Consider the following 16,017-nt stretch of genomic DNA (forward strand, 5'->3'; position numbering starts at 1 on the left):
CGTAATGGTGTACAATGAAAACCTGCGGCTTTGTGTAACTAGAAGGCCGGCTTTTCCCACCCGCTGGCTTGTTAACAAGTTTTTGGCTATTTTTAGACATTTTGCCGAGGCACACCTGAAGAAACCTCAAGGCACCCATGAAGAACCCTCACGGCACCCCTGAAGAAACCTCAAGGCACCCATGAAGAAACCTCAACGCACCCCTGAAGAAACCTCAATGCACCCATGAAGAAACCTCAAGGCACCCCTGAAGAAACCTCAAGGCACCCCTGAAGAAACCTTAAGCACCCCTAAAGAAACCTCAAGGCACCCATGAAGAAACCTCAAGGCACCCATGAAGAAACCTCAAGGCACCCCTGAAGAAACCTCAAGGCACTCATGAAGAAACCTCAAGGCACCTCTGAAGAAACCTCAAGGCACGCATGAAGAAACCTCAAGGCACCCATGAAGAACCCTCAAGGCACCCATGAAGAACCCTCAAGGCACCCATGAAGAAACCTCAAGGCATCCATGAAGAACCCTCAAGGCACCCATGAAGAAACCTCAATGCACCCATGAAGAAACCTCAAGGCACCCCTGAAGAAACCTCAAGGCACCCATGAAGAAACCTTAAGCACCCCTAAAGAAACCTCAAGGCACCCATGAAGAAACCTCAAGGCACCCATGAAGAAACCTCAAGGCACACCTGAAGAACCCTCAAGGCACCCCTGAAGAAACCTCAAGGCACCCATGAAGAAACCTCAAGGCACCCCTGAAGAAACCTCAAGGCACTCATGAAGAAACCTCAAGGCACCTCTGAAGAAACCTCAAGGCACCCCTGAAGAAACCTCAAGGCACCCATGAAGAACCCTCAAGGCACCCATGAAGAAACCTCAAGGCACCCTTGAATAAACCTCAAGGCACCCCTGAAGAAACCTCAAGGCACCCCTGAAGAAACCTCAAGGCACCCCTAAAGAAACCTCAAGGCACCCATGAAGAAACCTCAAGGCACTCATGAAGAAACCTCAAGGCACTCATGAAGTGATCATTCTCAGATTTAACACGTAGTAAGCAATGATGGCAGAAGTGACATCTTGCTTACTACTGTGCATGTGATCACTGATTGGCCAATAAAAGATCACATGATTGGGACCTCGTACAGAGGTCCCGTCCGATGATCGGTGTTTCACCGTGTCCGGAGGACACAGCGGGCACCGAATCACGGTGCTGCGCGCTCCCGGGGAGCACGCACAAGCAGGGTGCGGGGAGGCCGTTTATAAAAGGCCACCCGACCCCGCAGTGCCACCGTCCGGCCGTTTATATACAACGGCCGGTCGGGAAGTGGTTTCAATTACGGACAGTCTTGAGGCACCCTTTAAAATTACGGGCAGTCTTGAGGCACCCTTTAAAATTATGGACAGTCTTGAGGCACCCTTTAAAATTATGGACAGTCCCGAGGCAACCTTTAAAATTATGGACAGTGTTGAGGCACCCCACTCTAAAATGTGAAAAACTATTCTAATCATTTTATATAATTCAGCAACACACACACACGTAGGACACCCAATATTAGAGGTGATTTATTCTTCCGAAGCAAATACACGTTTGCAAGCTGGTACTGACTAATATTGCAATGTTTCTCCTCTCCCTCGGTTTTTCTCCATCACTGAGCTAACATGACCCCAGTGCTGATGGAGAGGGGCAGGGGAAGGTCAAGCTAGGAAGCTGTGCAGGCAGCTGACATCTTCCTTATCAACTGATGATGTCATTGGTTGTCAGGATGCCGGTGGCTAGAAGGTCGTAATGGTGTACAATGAAAACCTGCGGCTTTGTGTAACTAGAAGGCCGGCTTTTCCCACCCGCTGGCTTGTTAACAAGTTTTTGGCTATTTTTAGACATTTTGCCGAGGCACACCTGAAGAAACCTCAAGGCACCCATGAAGAACCCTCACGGCACCCCTGAAGAAACCTCAAGGCACCCATGAAGAACCCTCAAGGCACCCATGAAGAAACCTCAATGCACCCATGAAGAAACCTCAAGGCACCCCTGAAGAAACCTCAAGGCACCCATGAAGAAACCTTAAGCACCCCTAAAGAAACCTCAAGGCACCCATGAAGAAACCTCAAGGCACCCATGAAGAAACCTCAAGGCACACCTGAAGAACCCTCAAGGCACCCCTGAAGAAAACTCAAGGCACCCATGAAGAAACCTCAAGGCACCCCTGAAGAAACCTCAAGGCACCCATGAAGAAACCTTAAGGCACCTCTGAAGAAACCTCAAGGCACGCATGAAGAAACCTCAAGGCACCCATGAAGAACCCTCAAGGCACCCATGAAGAACCCTCAAGGCACCCATGAAGAAACCTCAAGGCATCCATGAAGAACCCTCAAGGCACCCATGAAGAAACCTCAATGCACCCATGAAGAAACCTCAAGGCACCCCTGAAGAAACCTCAAGGCACCCATGAAGAAACCTTAAGCACCCCTATAGAAACCTCAAGGCACCCATGAAGAAACCTCAAGGCACCCATGAGGAAACCTCAAGGCACACCTGAAGAACCCTCAAGGCACCCCTGAAGAAACCTCAAGGCACCCATGAAGAAACCTCAAGGCACCCCTGAAGAAACCTAAAGGCACTCATGAAGAAAGCTCAAGGCACCTCTGAAGAAACCTCAAGGCACCCCTGAAGAAACCTCAAGGCACCCATGAAGAACCCTCAAGGCACCCATGAAGAAACCTCAAGGCACCCTTGAAGAAACCTCAAGGCACCCCTGAAGAAACCTCAAGGCACTCATGAAGAAACCTCAAGGCACCCCTGAAGAAACCTCAAGGCACTCATGAAGAAACCTCAAGGCACACCTGAAAAACCCTTAAGGCACCCCTGAAGAAACCTCAAGGCACCCATGAAGAAACCTCAAGGCACCCATGAAGAACCCTCAAGGCACCCATGAAGAAACCTCAAGGCACCCCTGAAGAAACCTCAAGGCACCCTTGAAGAAACCTCAAGGCACCCCTAAAGAAACCTCAAGGCACCCATGAAGAAACCTTAAGCACCCCTAAAGAAACCTCAAGGCACCCATGAAGAAACCTCAAGGCACTCATGAAAAAACCTCAAGGCACCTCTGAAGAAACCTCAAGGCACCCATGAAGAAACCTCAAGGCACTCATGAAGAAACCTCAAGGCACCCATGAAGAAACCTCAAGGCACCCATGAAGAAACCTCAAGGCACCTCTGAAGAAACCTCAAGGAACACCGCAAGAAACCTCAAGGCACCCCTGAAGAAACCTCAAGGCACCCATGAAGAACCCTCAAGGCACCCATAAAGAAACCTCAAGGCACCCATGAAGAAACCTCAAGGCACCCATGAAGAAACCTCAAGGCACCCATGAAAAAACCTCAAGGCACCCCTGAAGAAACCTCAAGGCACCCATGAAGAAACCTCAAGGCACCCCAGGGTGCCTGGACACCCTGGTTGAGAAAAGCTGGTGTAGGACATGTGTGTTTTGTTTTGTAACAAATCAATTTTTGTCCGAAAATTAGATTTTCGGAGATTTGGAACTATGGGAATCTCTGAATGGACATAGTAACGAATGTCAACGAATCCGGGAAAAAAATTATAACGAAATTGCATTTGTTTCATTCGGATGACGTCACACGATGCGACAGAAGTTGGGGCCCATGGGATGAGGAATTCAAGTTTTGAATTTGTTCAATAATCCCCATTCGAGGATATTTGATGAGTTGAAATGAATTTGTAGGTCACAGTCAGCCAGTTCATTGTCGTGATCGAATGCAATTCTTAGGTTTGAAAAATTCCGGGGTCAGCCAAATTTTCGCATTATTTATTCCGTTGCGTCCGCTAATATATCTTTCTGAATAATTTCAATATATGAATATCAAACCCATCCGAAATATAAAACCATCTTCAAAAAAAAACTGCAACATGTTTCGTATCCACCCGGACAAACGAAAATATGAAACGAATGCTGACTATAACGAGACGAATTGGTCCAACATAATGAATAGGAAGCAAGGAAATTCTTCAATGAACAAATGCATCCAAAACGAAAGGAAAATCTCCAGCCTGGGCATGTCTAGTGAATCTTATTCGTATTCCGTGTCCTGCCCGACCAGCGCCTCAATGCGGCATTATACTCCTGCCATTCCTGGGAATCCTGCATTCCATGTTTTCCAGGATCCTTATCTCTGTACTAGGTCAACTTTAGCCTGCAGGGGAGCACTGTCTGAGAACACGCCATCCAACATGTAGACTGCATGGAGAGTCCACCATCCCAACCATTCAGGAAGTCTTTATGGAAGACAGGAAGTGATGTCAGCTATAGACAGGAAGTGCCGGCTGAAAGGTGAGTGCGGAGGAAGTAGAGAGGAGACATTGCTGGAAGTCGCAGCAGAGGAGGTAATAAGATCTTATTTTATATTTACACCCAGGAACCCTCATGTCCGTCCTCTTCCTCCATCATCATGTCCATCCTCTTTTTCCATCATCACACCCGTCCTCTTCCTCCATCGTCACGTCCTTCCTCTTCCTCCACCGTCACGCGCGTTCTCTTCCTCCACCGTCCCGTCCGTCCTCTTCCTCCACCGTCCCGTCCGTCCTCTTCCTCCACCGTCCCGTCCGTCCTCTTCCTCCACCGTCCCGTCCGTCCTCTTCCTCCACCGTCACGTCCGTCTTCTTCCTCCACCGTCACGTCCGTCCTCTTCCTCCACCATCACGTCCTCCTTCTCCACCGTCACATCCGTCCTCTTCCTCCACTGTCACGTCCGTCATCTTCCTCCACCGTCACGTCCGTCCTCTTCCTCCACCGTCACGTCCGTCCTCTTCCTCCACCGTCACGTCCGTCCTCTTCCTCCACCGTCACTTCCATCCTCTTCCTTCACCGTCACTTCCGTCCTCTTCCTCCACCGTCACTTCCGTCCTCTTCCTCCATAGTCACTGTGACGTCTTTTACCTCCAGCAGATGATGATACACACATATATAGTGTAGGAACCCAGATTAACCCCTTCAGGGGCAGAACATTCCCCCACTTCCGGGTTCGGAACATTCTCCTCATTGTGGAGATGTCACCATTCCCACCAATCACCTTCTCACCTCAGTCTATACTAACAGATTCTATGACATTTATTGGCCATAGGGGATGTGGGAGTTATTAAGGAGATTTTGATTGGAATATAAATGTCTTTATTTTATAAGATTCCAATAGGAGGAAAGAAGGAAAATGTCATTTGTAGTAAATGTCCTGAAAACGAATGTGTCCACCATGATCCCAGCCTCAGATATTCCTCCTAAATGTGATGAGTAAAGTCTCCGGAGTACACGGAGATCACAGGAATACCATGTGTCCTTGCAAAGCCCAAACACAACGTTCATCTTCCAGTCTAAGAGAGGTGGGACGCACCCGGGAGAAATGATTCTGTGTACAGAAACCTCACAGAGCGCCCCCCACAGCTCCTCCTCCCAATGTCCTCCAACCAGGGTCAGAGAATCCTATGACATCACACTGACCTCACAGCTCCTCCTTCCAATGTCCCTCCATCCAGAGTCAGAGAATCCTATGACATCACACTGACCTCACAGCTCCTCCTTCCAATGTCCCTCCATCCAGAGTCAGAGAATCCTATGACATCACACTGACCTCACAGCTCCTCCTCCCAATGTCCCTCCATCCAGAGTCAGAGAATCCTATGACATCACACTGACCTCACAGCCCCTCCTCCCAATGTCCTCCATCCAAACTGTCAATGTTATCCCATTAGAAGTCAACACATCCTATGACATCACAAGAAAAATAACATTTAAGTATCTCAGCCTCAATATGTGTCTACAACCCTCATACCATCCCCCACACATCCCCATCCTAACATTGTCCAACCAGTTCTATCCAGATACCTCTCAATTATCAGATATCTCAACCACTGGACTACAGGGAAAATACAGATCACATGGCCAATGAGGATGGAGGAGGACCAGAGTCACATGACTGAGAGGATACTAAACCTCACCCTGGAGATCATCTACCTGCTGACCGGAGAGGTGAGGAGGATTCTGGGAGGTCACATGACATCACTCTCATCTCTATTAATAAAACACAGACCTGACCTGAGAGGTGAGGAGGATTCTGGGAGGTCACATGACATCACTCTCATCTCTATTAATAAAACACAGACCTGACCGGAGAGGTGAGGAGGATTCTGGGAGGTCACATGACATCACTCTCATCTCTATTAAAAAAACACTGACCTGACCGGAGAGGTGAGGAGGATTCTGGGAGGTCACATGACATCACTCTCATCTCTATTAAAAAAACACAGACCTGACCGGAGAGGTGAGGAGGATTCTGGGAGGTCACATGACATCACTCTCATCTCTTAATAAAACACAGACCTGACCAGAGAGGTGAGGAGGATTCTGGGAGGTCACATGACATCACACAGACCTGACCGGAGAGGTGAGGAGGATTCTGGAAGGTCACATGACAGCACTCTCATCTCTATTAATAAAACCCATGCCTGACCGGAGAGGTGAGGAGGATTCTGGGAGGTCACATGACATCACACAGACCTGACCGGAGAGGTGAGGAGGATTCTGGGAGGTCACATGACATCACTCTCATCTCTATTAATAAAACACAGACCTGACCGGAGAGGTGAGGAGGATTCTGGGAGGTCACATGACGTCACTCTTGTCTCTATTAATAAAACAGACCTGACCGGAGAGGTGAGGGGGATTCTGGGAGTATATATAATGATAATATTTACTTCAACTTTGCAGAATTATGAAGTAGTGAATAGGAGATCTGGTGAGCTGTTGACATCCAGCCACTGTCCTCACGGGCCACCTCTCACCATAGTGCCTCAACCCAACTCCTCAGAGAGATACAACATGCAGAAGATTCTAGAAGTCACCAAGAGGATGATGGAGCTGCTGACAGGAGAGGTGAGCGGTGCCGGGAATTCTGGGACATTCTCCAGTAACAGACAAGGGATGTGTCTGGATGGTGACTGTATCATTGTGTGTGTCAGGTTCCTATAAGGTGTCAGGGTGTCACTGTCTATTTCTCCATGGAGGAGTGGGAGTATTTAGAAGGACACAAGGACCTCTACAAGGACGTCATGATGGACAATCAGCCGCCCCTCACATCACCGGGTAAGAGGAGACTTTATTGGAAAGGAGAGAGCAGTACGGAGGCTCCACCTACAGTTGCAAGAAAAAGTATGTGAACCACTTGGGATTACGTGGAGTTTTGCATGAATTGGGCATAAAATGTGCTCTAAACGTCATCTAAGTCACAACAATAGAAGAACAAAGTCTGCTGAACATAATACTACACAAACATTAGATGTTGCCATGGTTTAATTGCACATAACATGTAAACATTCACAGTGCAGGGAGGAAAAAGTATGTGAACCTTTGGACTTAATAACTGGTTGACCCTCCTTTGGCAGCAATAACCTCAACCAAACGTTTCCTGTAGTTGCAGATCAGACCTGCACAATGATCTGGAGTCATTTTGGACCACTCCTCTTCACAAAACTGTTTCAGTGTAGCAATATTCTTGGGATGTCTGGTGTGAATCGCTCTCTTAAGGTCATGCCACAGCATTTCAATCGGGTTGAGGTCAGGACTCTGACTGGGCCACTCCAGAAGGCGTATTCTGTGCTGTTGCAGCCATTGTTTTGTTGAATTACTTCTATGCTTTGGGTCATTGTCCTGTTGCATCACCCATCCTCTGCGGAGCTTCAGTTGGCGGACAGATGGTCATACGTTTTCCTGCAAAATGCCTTGATAAACTCTGGAATTCATTTTCCCATCAATGATAACAATCCGTCCAGGCCCTGAGGCAGCAAAGCAGCCCCAAACCATGATGCTCCCTCCGCCATGTTTCACAGTGGGGATGAGGTTTTGATGTTGGTGTGCTGTGCCTTTTTTTCTCCACACATAGTGTTGTGTGTTCTTCCCAAACAAGTCAATCTTGGTTTCATCTGTCCACAGTATATTTTGCCAGTAGTGCTGTGGAACATCCAGGTGCTCTTTTGCAAACTTCAAACGTGCTGCAATATTCTTTTTGGACAGCAATGGCTTCCTCCGTGGTGTCCTCCCATGTACTCCATTCTTATTTAATGTTTTCCTTATTGTAGATGTGTCAACAAAAATGTTAGCATGTGCCAGAGATTTCTGTAGGTCTTTAGCTGACACTCTGGGATTCTTCTTTACCTCATGCAGCATTCTTCGCTGTGCTCTTGCAGTCATTTTTACAGGACGACCACGCCTAGGGAGAGTAGCAACAGTGCTAAACTTTCTCCATTTGTAGACAGTCTGTCTTACCGTGGACACATGAACATCACGGCTTTATGGAGATACTTTTGTAACCCTTTCCAGCTTCATGCAAGTCAACAATTCTTGATCGTAGGTCTTCTGAGAGCTCTTTTCTGCGAGGCATGGTTCACATCAGACAGTGCTTCTTGAAACCAGTAAACCCAAAACAGGTGTGTTTTTTAAGGGCAGGACAGCTGTCAGCAACACATCCAATATCATCACACTGATTGGAGTCAAGGTTGGCTCACTCCTGGCTCCAATTAGCTCTGGGAGAAGTCATTAAGCTAGGGCCTCACATAATTTTTCCTCCCTGCACTGTGAATGTTTACATGTTATGTGCAATTAAACCATGGCAACATCTAATGTTTGTGTAGTATTATGTTCAGCAGACTGTGTTCTTCTATTGTTGTGACTTAGATGACATTCAGAGCACATTTTATGCCCAATTCATGCAAAACTCCACGTAATCCCAAGGGGTTTACATACTTTTTCTTGCAACTGTAGATCCCCCATCATCTGATAAACACATAGAAACAATGGATTCAGTCAGTGTGTGTGTTTCCTACAGATGGATCCAGTCATGGGAACCCATCAGAGAGATGTCCCTGTCCTCTGTATTCCCGGGATTCCACACAGGAAGGTCACACCATCCCTCACCATCATCAGGTAGATGAATCCAGTCATGGGAACCCACCAGAGAGATGTCCCTGTCCTCTGTATTCCCGGGATTCCACACAGGAAGCTCACACCATCCCTCAACATCATCAGGTAGGTGAGGAACAATTATTGGTAGTTATAATTTATACACAATCATGTTTGTTACAATGAATGTTTTATTATATATTCAGAGTGGAAACTTCGGGGATTGTAATATTGATGTTAAAAAAGAGATTAAGGAGGAGGAGTATGGAATGGTGAAGGAGCTCTCTGTAGAACCCAAAGATTCCCACAAGAACAATATAATGGAGCCACCTAGTAACAGAAACCCACCAGAGAGATGTCCTCATTCTCTATATTCCACACAGGAAGATCACACCATCCCTCACCATGATCTGGTAGATGATTAACAGTCACCGATACAGTTATGATTCATACACAATCATGTTTGTTACAATACATTTTTTATTATGCATCCAGAATGGAATCCTCGGGGATTATAATATTATTGTCAAAGAAGAGTATAAAGAGGAGGATGAGGAGTATGGAGTGATGGAGGAGCTTTTAGAAGGACACAAGGATATGATGGAGCCACCTAATACCAGGAACCCACCAGAGAGATGTCCCCGTTCTCTGTATTCCTGGGATTCCACACAGGAAGGTCACACCATCCCTCACCATCATCAGGTAGGTGGAGTTGAGGGTCGGGAACATAAAGTGATAGAACACTCTGACATGTGGAGACGATGTGTGGACTCTACAAGATGAGATGTTCTATGTGATCTCACATCATAAATCCTTCTATGTTACAGATGTTATTTTCTGCCATTCTGTTGGTTTAGGGTGAAGATCTGATGAACATGAAAGTTGAGGGTGAAGTAGAAGAGACGTATGAGAGGGATGATCAGCAATATACGGAGGAGGCTGGAATGAGGAGGACGTTCATAGAGGAGGACACTCCTGCAGAGATCAGCACAGGTGACCAGAATATGTTCTTCTCTTATCTCTGCTCTGTTACCACCCCCCCTCCCAGCCCCCATTGGTTCCTGCTCCTCTGACAAGGCGGTGTAAATGTAGAAGTGATCTGGGAGGACCAAAGGCTCTTTGAAGAGGGGAGGAGTCCCAGCTGGTTGGGACATCCACAGAGAACATCTGCTCCCTCCTATCTCCCTGATCCAGATGGAATCTTGATGGAAGTGAACTAATCCTCTCCTGTCTATTGATGATGTTTTTCTATTTTTCCAGGACCCGCCATGGAGAAACCATCAAAGGATCGTCTCACTTTATCTCCAGGTTGTAAAATGGACGATGAGGACATCCCAGGAGATTGCGCCAGAGAAAAGACAATGAGCTCCACTATGGATGGTGGACTTCCCAGTGTGGAGAGACCATGGAGTCCCTCTGACTCTGAGCAACCTCGTACTGTGGGGGATGGGGCCGGGGTTCAGGTGGAGGAGACGTTTACGTGTCCTGAATGTGAGGAAAGTTTTAGCCCCGAATTAAATCTTAATGTACATCAGAGATCTCACAAGAATGAGAAGCTTCATTCCTTCCCTGAGTGCGGAAAATGTATTCCACAGAAATCAGAACTTGTTACACATCAAAGATCTCACACAGGAGAGAAGCCGTTTTCCTGTCCCGAGTTCGGGAAATGTTTTTTAGATGAGACTAATCTTTCCAGAGATCAAATGTTTCACACGGGCAAGAAGTCATATGCCTGCTCCGAGTGCGGTAAATGTTTTTCTCGTAAATCAAAACTGGACATACATTACAGATCTCACACGGGGGCAAAGCCGTATCCCTGCCCTGAGTGTGGGAAATCTTTTTCACGGAAAACCAGTCTTTCTGTACATCTGAGATTGCACACTGGGGAGAAGCCACATTCCTGCTCCAAATGCGGAAAAAGTTACACCCAGAAATTAGAACTTGTTTTACATCAGAGATCTCACACGGGGGAGAGGCCGTATTCCTGCCCCATGTGCGGGAAATGTTTTTCAGATAAGAACAGCCTTTCCAGACATCAGAGATTGCACACGGGGGAGAAGTTGCACTCCTGTCCTGAGTGTGGAAAACTGTTTTCACGTAGGCCTGATCTTTCCAGACATCTGAGGTGGCACACGGGCGAAAAGCCATATCCCTGCCCTGAGTGCAGAAAATGTTTTCCACAGAAATCAAAACTTGCTGTTCATCAAAGATCTCACACGGGGGTGAGTCCATATTCCTGCTCTGAGTGTGGAAAATTATTTGCAGAGAAGAGCAGTCTTTCCAGACATCAGAGATTGCATACGGGCGAGAACATGCATACCTGCTTCGAGTGTGGGAAATGTTTTTCACAAAAATCAGACCTTGTTCAACATCAGAGAACCCACACGGGGGAGAAGCCGTTTTCCTGCCCCGAGTGCGGGAAATGTTTTGCGAACAAGTCCCATCTTCGCATACATCAGCGATCTCACACGGGTGAGAAGCCGTATTCCTGCCCTGAGTGCGGGAAATGTTTTTCACAGAGGTCCCATGTTTACTCGCATCAGAAGTCTCACATGGATGAGAAGCCGTATGCTTGTTCAAAGTGTGGAAAATGTTTTTCACGGAAGTCCAGTCTTGCTAAACATCAAATATGGCACACGGGTAAAAAGCCGTTTTCCTGCCCTGAGTGCGGGAAATGTTTTTCATGGAAATCAGACCTTGTTATACATCAAAGATCCCACACGGGGGAGAGGCCATATTCCTGCTCTACGTGCGGGAAATGTTTTTCACAGAAGTCTCATCTTACCAAACATCAGAGAACCCACGCAACCCTTGAGGTGTATTAGTGTACTGAGTGCGGGAAATGTCTTCTATATGGATGATATGTTGCCGTACATCAGAAATCTCACACTGGGAAGAAGCACACCTTGATATACATCTCAGAAAACACGTGGCTGAGCACTCCTCTGATCTTTATCATGGAAGAAACACTTTATAAGGAGATCAGAGATCATTAAAGTTGTGTCTGGCTTCCTCTGCTAGGCGAGAGGAGGGGGGGGTCACTGCTGGTTGGGTCCCTCTAGCAGTGTAGTCTGATCTCACCTGACCTTCAGCAGAAGCTTCCATGGAGGACATCATGGTGAGAGAGAAGGAGGTGGGGGGGGGGGGGGAGTCACTGCTGGTTGGCTTTGGGTACCACCAGTCCTCCTGTATGGGGCCCAGGCAGCTGGGTGAATCGGATGTGGGCAGGGACTCTGGGTACCACCAATCCTCCTGTATGGGGCCCAGGCTAGCAAGGACTCTGGGTACCACCAGTCTTGTACAGGGCCCAAGCTAGCAGGGACTCTGGGTACCACCAGTCCTCCTGTACAGGGCCCAGGCTAGCAGAGACTCTGGGTACCACCAGTCCTCCTATATGGGGTCCAGACTTGCAGGGACTCTGGGTACCACCAGTCCTCCTGTACGGGGCCCAGACTAGCAGGGACTCTGGGTACCACCAGTCCTGTATGGGGCACAGGCTAGCAGGGGGGCCCAGGTAGGTGGGTGAATTGAATGTGGGCAGAGAGAGTGATCGGGGGGGGGACCATTACTGGAACCGATCCCCCTGTATGGTTCTCTCAGATGCCTGGGCCCCGTACTGGAGAACTGGTGGCGCCCAAAGGCCGTACTATCCTGGGTCCCCTACAGGAGGACTCGTGGTACCCAGAGTCCCTGTCCACATCTGATTCACCCAGCTGCCTGGGCCCCCCTGCTAGCCTGGGCCCTGTACAGGAGGACTGGTGATACCCCCTTATCCACAGCCCTGACTCAGTCAGTACCTGGAACAGAGCCTCACCCTCCCTGGGAACCATAAGCTTACCCCTGCTGCCCAGCCCCCCTGTGTGCCCCCCCCCCCCGCAGTGCTACCGGGTTCCCTCCTGTCCTTTCCACCGGTAGCTGCAGGCCCACAATAGGATCCTTTAGATTGGAGAGTGGGGGAAGGGTCCTGTAAATATGTCACATTGACCAGCCCTTTCCTTTCCTGAATGAACACAATGAGTGAATGGTACCGATCGCTCACTGTGTTCATTCATAACTGAAGCATAGCAAACTTAACAAGGCTACTTGCCGAAACGTGTTGGCGTGCTTTTATCTCACTCCTGTATCACTAATAAAGCTTTCATGAGGATTTTCGAGTTGCCGGCTCCTCCTGCTTTTTGTAACCTTCGATTTTGCTCGTATTCACACAGAATAAATGGCAGCTAGATACATTCGCTCTTCCTGAGTCTGGATACCAATGCGAAGTTGTTTTACAAATACTCTGATATCCATGCCGGGGTTCCAGCTCGTTGGAACTGATGACCCTAGGAAACCCAATATTTATTTCCTACAATCATCAGCTCCATCTAGTGGCCAATGTGATGCATTTTCCACCTGGACAGAAAGTAGCCTAATAACATTCGATTTCTGATGAATGTGATGGAGAAGCGGCGCTCAAACAGGAAACAGCTGATTCAGCAGCGGGATCCAGGGCGGGCGCTCAGGCTCCAGTGTCCTCCACACGCCGGATAAAGGATACAAAAAGACACGTTTCGGCAAGTAGCCTTAATCACAGCACTTGCCGAAATGCGTCGGCATGTTTTTAATCTCACTCCTGTATTACTAAGAAGGAAGAGCCGGCAACTCCAAAATCCTCATGGAAGCTTTATTAGTGATACAGGAGTGAGATAAAAGTGTGCCAACTCATTTCGGCAAGAAGCCTCGATCACATGCTGTGATGAAGGCTACTTGCCAAAACGCGTCAATGTGGTTTTATGTCATTTCTGTAATAAAGCTTTCATGGGGATTTTGGAGTTGCCAGCTCCTCCTGCTTTTTGTAACCTTCGATTTTTGAACGTATTCATACAGAATGAATGGCAGTTAAATACATTTGCTCTTTTTAGTCTGGATCCCAATGTGAAGTTGTTTTACAAATGCTCTTATATCCGGGCCGGGGTTCCAACTAGATGGAACTGATGATTATAGGAAACTCAATATTTACAGTATTTCATTAGAGGCATGGCGAGTTTTTTGAAGTCGTAATTTTTTGTCATAATTTTTCAGAAAATAAAATTAAAAAAATTATTTTCAGTATTTTTTTTTTACATGCTGTCACCAGTGCAGTACAGTGTCATCATATAACTGGCATGGCGGTGATCAGGGAAACTGACTGGTGACAGTACGAAAAAAAAAAATTGATAATTTTTTAAAAAAATTTTTATACATTTTTTTTTTTTTTTTTTAAGATTTGTTTTCCATATTTCACTATGACCAAAGTATTATAATGTTACCATAGTAACATTGTACTACTTTGGGGAAGTGATTATTATTTTTTTACACAATTTGATTGCTTATAGCAGTGGTTCTTAACCTTGTTGGAGGTACTGACCCCCACCAGTTTCATATGCGCATTCACCGAACCCTTCTTAATTGGAAAAATAAAATATGATTTTTCAAATTCAAAACATAGGTATATATTTAGGTATATATTTATACATAGGTGCACAAAATGAATAAAACCATTAACAACAAAGAACAAAATCATTAAAACATGATTTTCACACAAAAACAAAAACATAATAATGAATATTTACTGCACGAATCATATGAGTCGGGTGTGGGTCTTCACCTCCGCCGAACCCGCGAGACTGACTCACTGAACCCCTGGGGTTCGATCGAACCCAGGTTAAGAACCACTGGCTTATAGCAAAGAATTTCTTTGCTATAAGCATTTACCTGAATGAAATCGATTCATTCAGGGGTTTTTGTTTGTGCTTAACCGTGATTTGGCCACAGCTAATCACATGACACAGCTGGGCTGTGATTGGCCCAGCCTGTGCATGTGATCGCTGTGACCATTCACAGCTAGATACACTTGTATACAATGGATGGCATGAAAGGAAGCCATCCATTGTATACAACTGTCATGTGACCTGCTGTGATTGGTCACAGCAGGTCACATGGTACTGGCAACGGGGCCGGTACACAGATCTGTCATCGGCCGTGTCCGAGGTACACGGCCAGTGACAGATCACAGCTCTGCGGGCAGGCGCAGTGCACATGCCTGAAAGGACGCAATATGGCGTCCACCCGGAGGGACGAGCTGCTCGTTTGGCCTCCTTTGTGCTAGTGGCCGGGCGGCAACTGGTTAATAATTATATTATCCCCGAGGTTTCCTCTCTGAATACAGAATAAAACATTCATTTTACAAGCATGCTTGTGCATAAATCATGACTATCAGTGATTGTTCCTCATCTATCTGATGGTGAGGGATGGTGTGACCTTCTTGTGTGGAATCCTTGGAATACAGAGGATGGGGACATCTCTCTGGTGGGTTCCCATGACTGGATCCACCTACCTGGTGATGGTGAGGGATGGTGTGATCTTCCTGTGTGGAATCCCGGGAATACAGAGGATGGGGACATCTCTCTGGGGGGTTCCCATGACTGGATCCATCTGTAGGAAACACAAACACTGACTGAATCCATTGTTTCTATGTGTTTATCAGATGATGGGGGATCTAGGTGGATCCTCCGTACTGCTCTCTCCTTTCCAATAAAGTCTCCTCTTACCCGGTGATGTGAGGGGTGGCTGATTGTCCATCATGACGTCCTTGTAGAGGTCCTTGTGTCCTTCTAAATACTCCCACTCCTCCATGGAGAAATAGACAGTGACACCCTGACACCTTATAGGAACCTGACACACACAATGATACAGTCACCATCCAGACACATCCCTTGTCTGTTACTGGAGAATGTCCCAGAATTCCCGGCACCGCTCACCTCTCCTGTCAGCAGCTCCATCATCTTCTTGGTGGCCTCCAAACCCTCAGTTTATACATTTAATACTGTGCAGCTCTTATTAGAATCAGCGCTGTTTGTATCTGCTACTTGCCCCGTGTCATCGCTTTTGGCCACTGTACTCCTGATACAGGTAAAGCCTCTAATGGCCTTCGTTTATTGGTTGCCTGGATATCTCAGGTCAATGGTTGTGGTTGGCACTCCTGGACCTGTTTCTGAAGGCCAGTGTTCTCTGTCTTTCTGCTTTATTTCTTTCCACTCTG

General features: G+C 47.1%; 3 protein-coding genes across 3 annotated transcripts in view; 1 reads left to right on the top strand and 2 right to left on the bottom strand.

Moving 5' to 3' along the window:
• LOC149465009 (uncharacterized) overlaps positions 1-16,017 on the bottom strand; it is a 160,695-nt gene that overhangs the window by 88,177 nt on the left and 56,501 nt on the right. The window lies entirely within an intron of this gene.
• The window catches only part of LOC149465013 (uncharacterized), a 51,538-nt gene that overhangs the window by 23,304 nt on the left and 12,217 nt on the right, over positions 1-16,017 (bottom strand).
• Positions 4,184-13,111, top strand: LOC149465014 (uncharacterized). Its single transcript, XM_089673639.1, has 8 exons — positions 4,184-4,396; positions 6,771-6,935; positions 7,022-7,145; positions 8,884-9,083; positions 9,164-9,370; positions 9,453-9,659; positions 9,815-9,950; positions 10,218-13,111. The coding sequence occupies exons 1-8, from the start codon at positions 4,310-4,312 to the stop codon at positions 11,780-11,782; spliced, it is 2,691 nt and encodes an 896-aa protein (XP_089529765.1). The 5' UTR covers positions 4,184-4,309; the 3' UTR covers positions 11,783-13,111.

This window comes from Staurois parvus, unplaced genomic scaffold, assembly GCF_062004578.1.
Source record: "Staurois parvus isolate SC_StPar_1 unplaced genomic scaffold, SC_StPar_1.0 ptg000144l, whole genome shotgun sequence".
Taxonomy (NCBI): Eukaryota; Metazoa; Chordata; class Amphibia; order Anura; family Ranidae; genus Staurois; species Staurois parvus.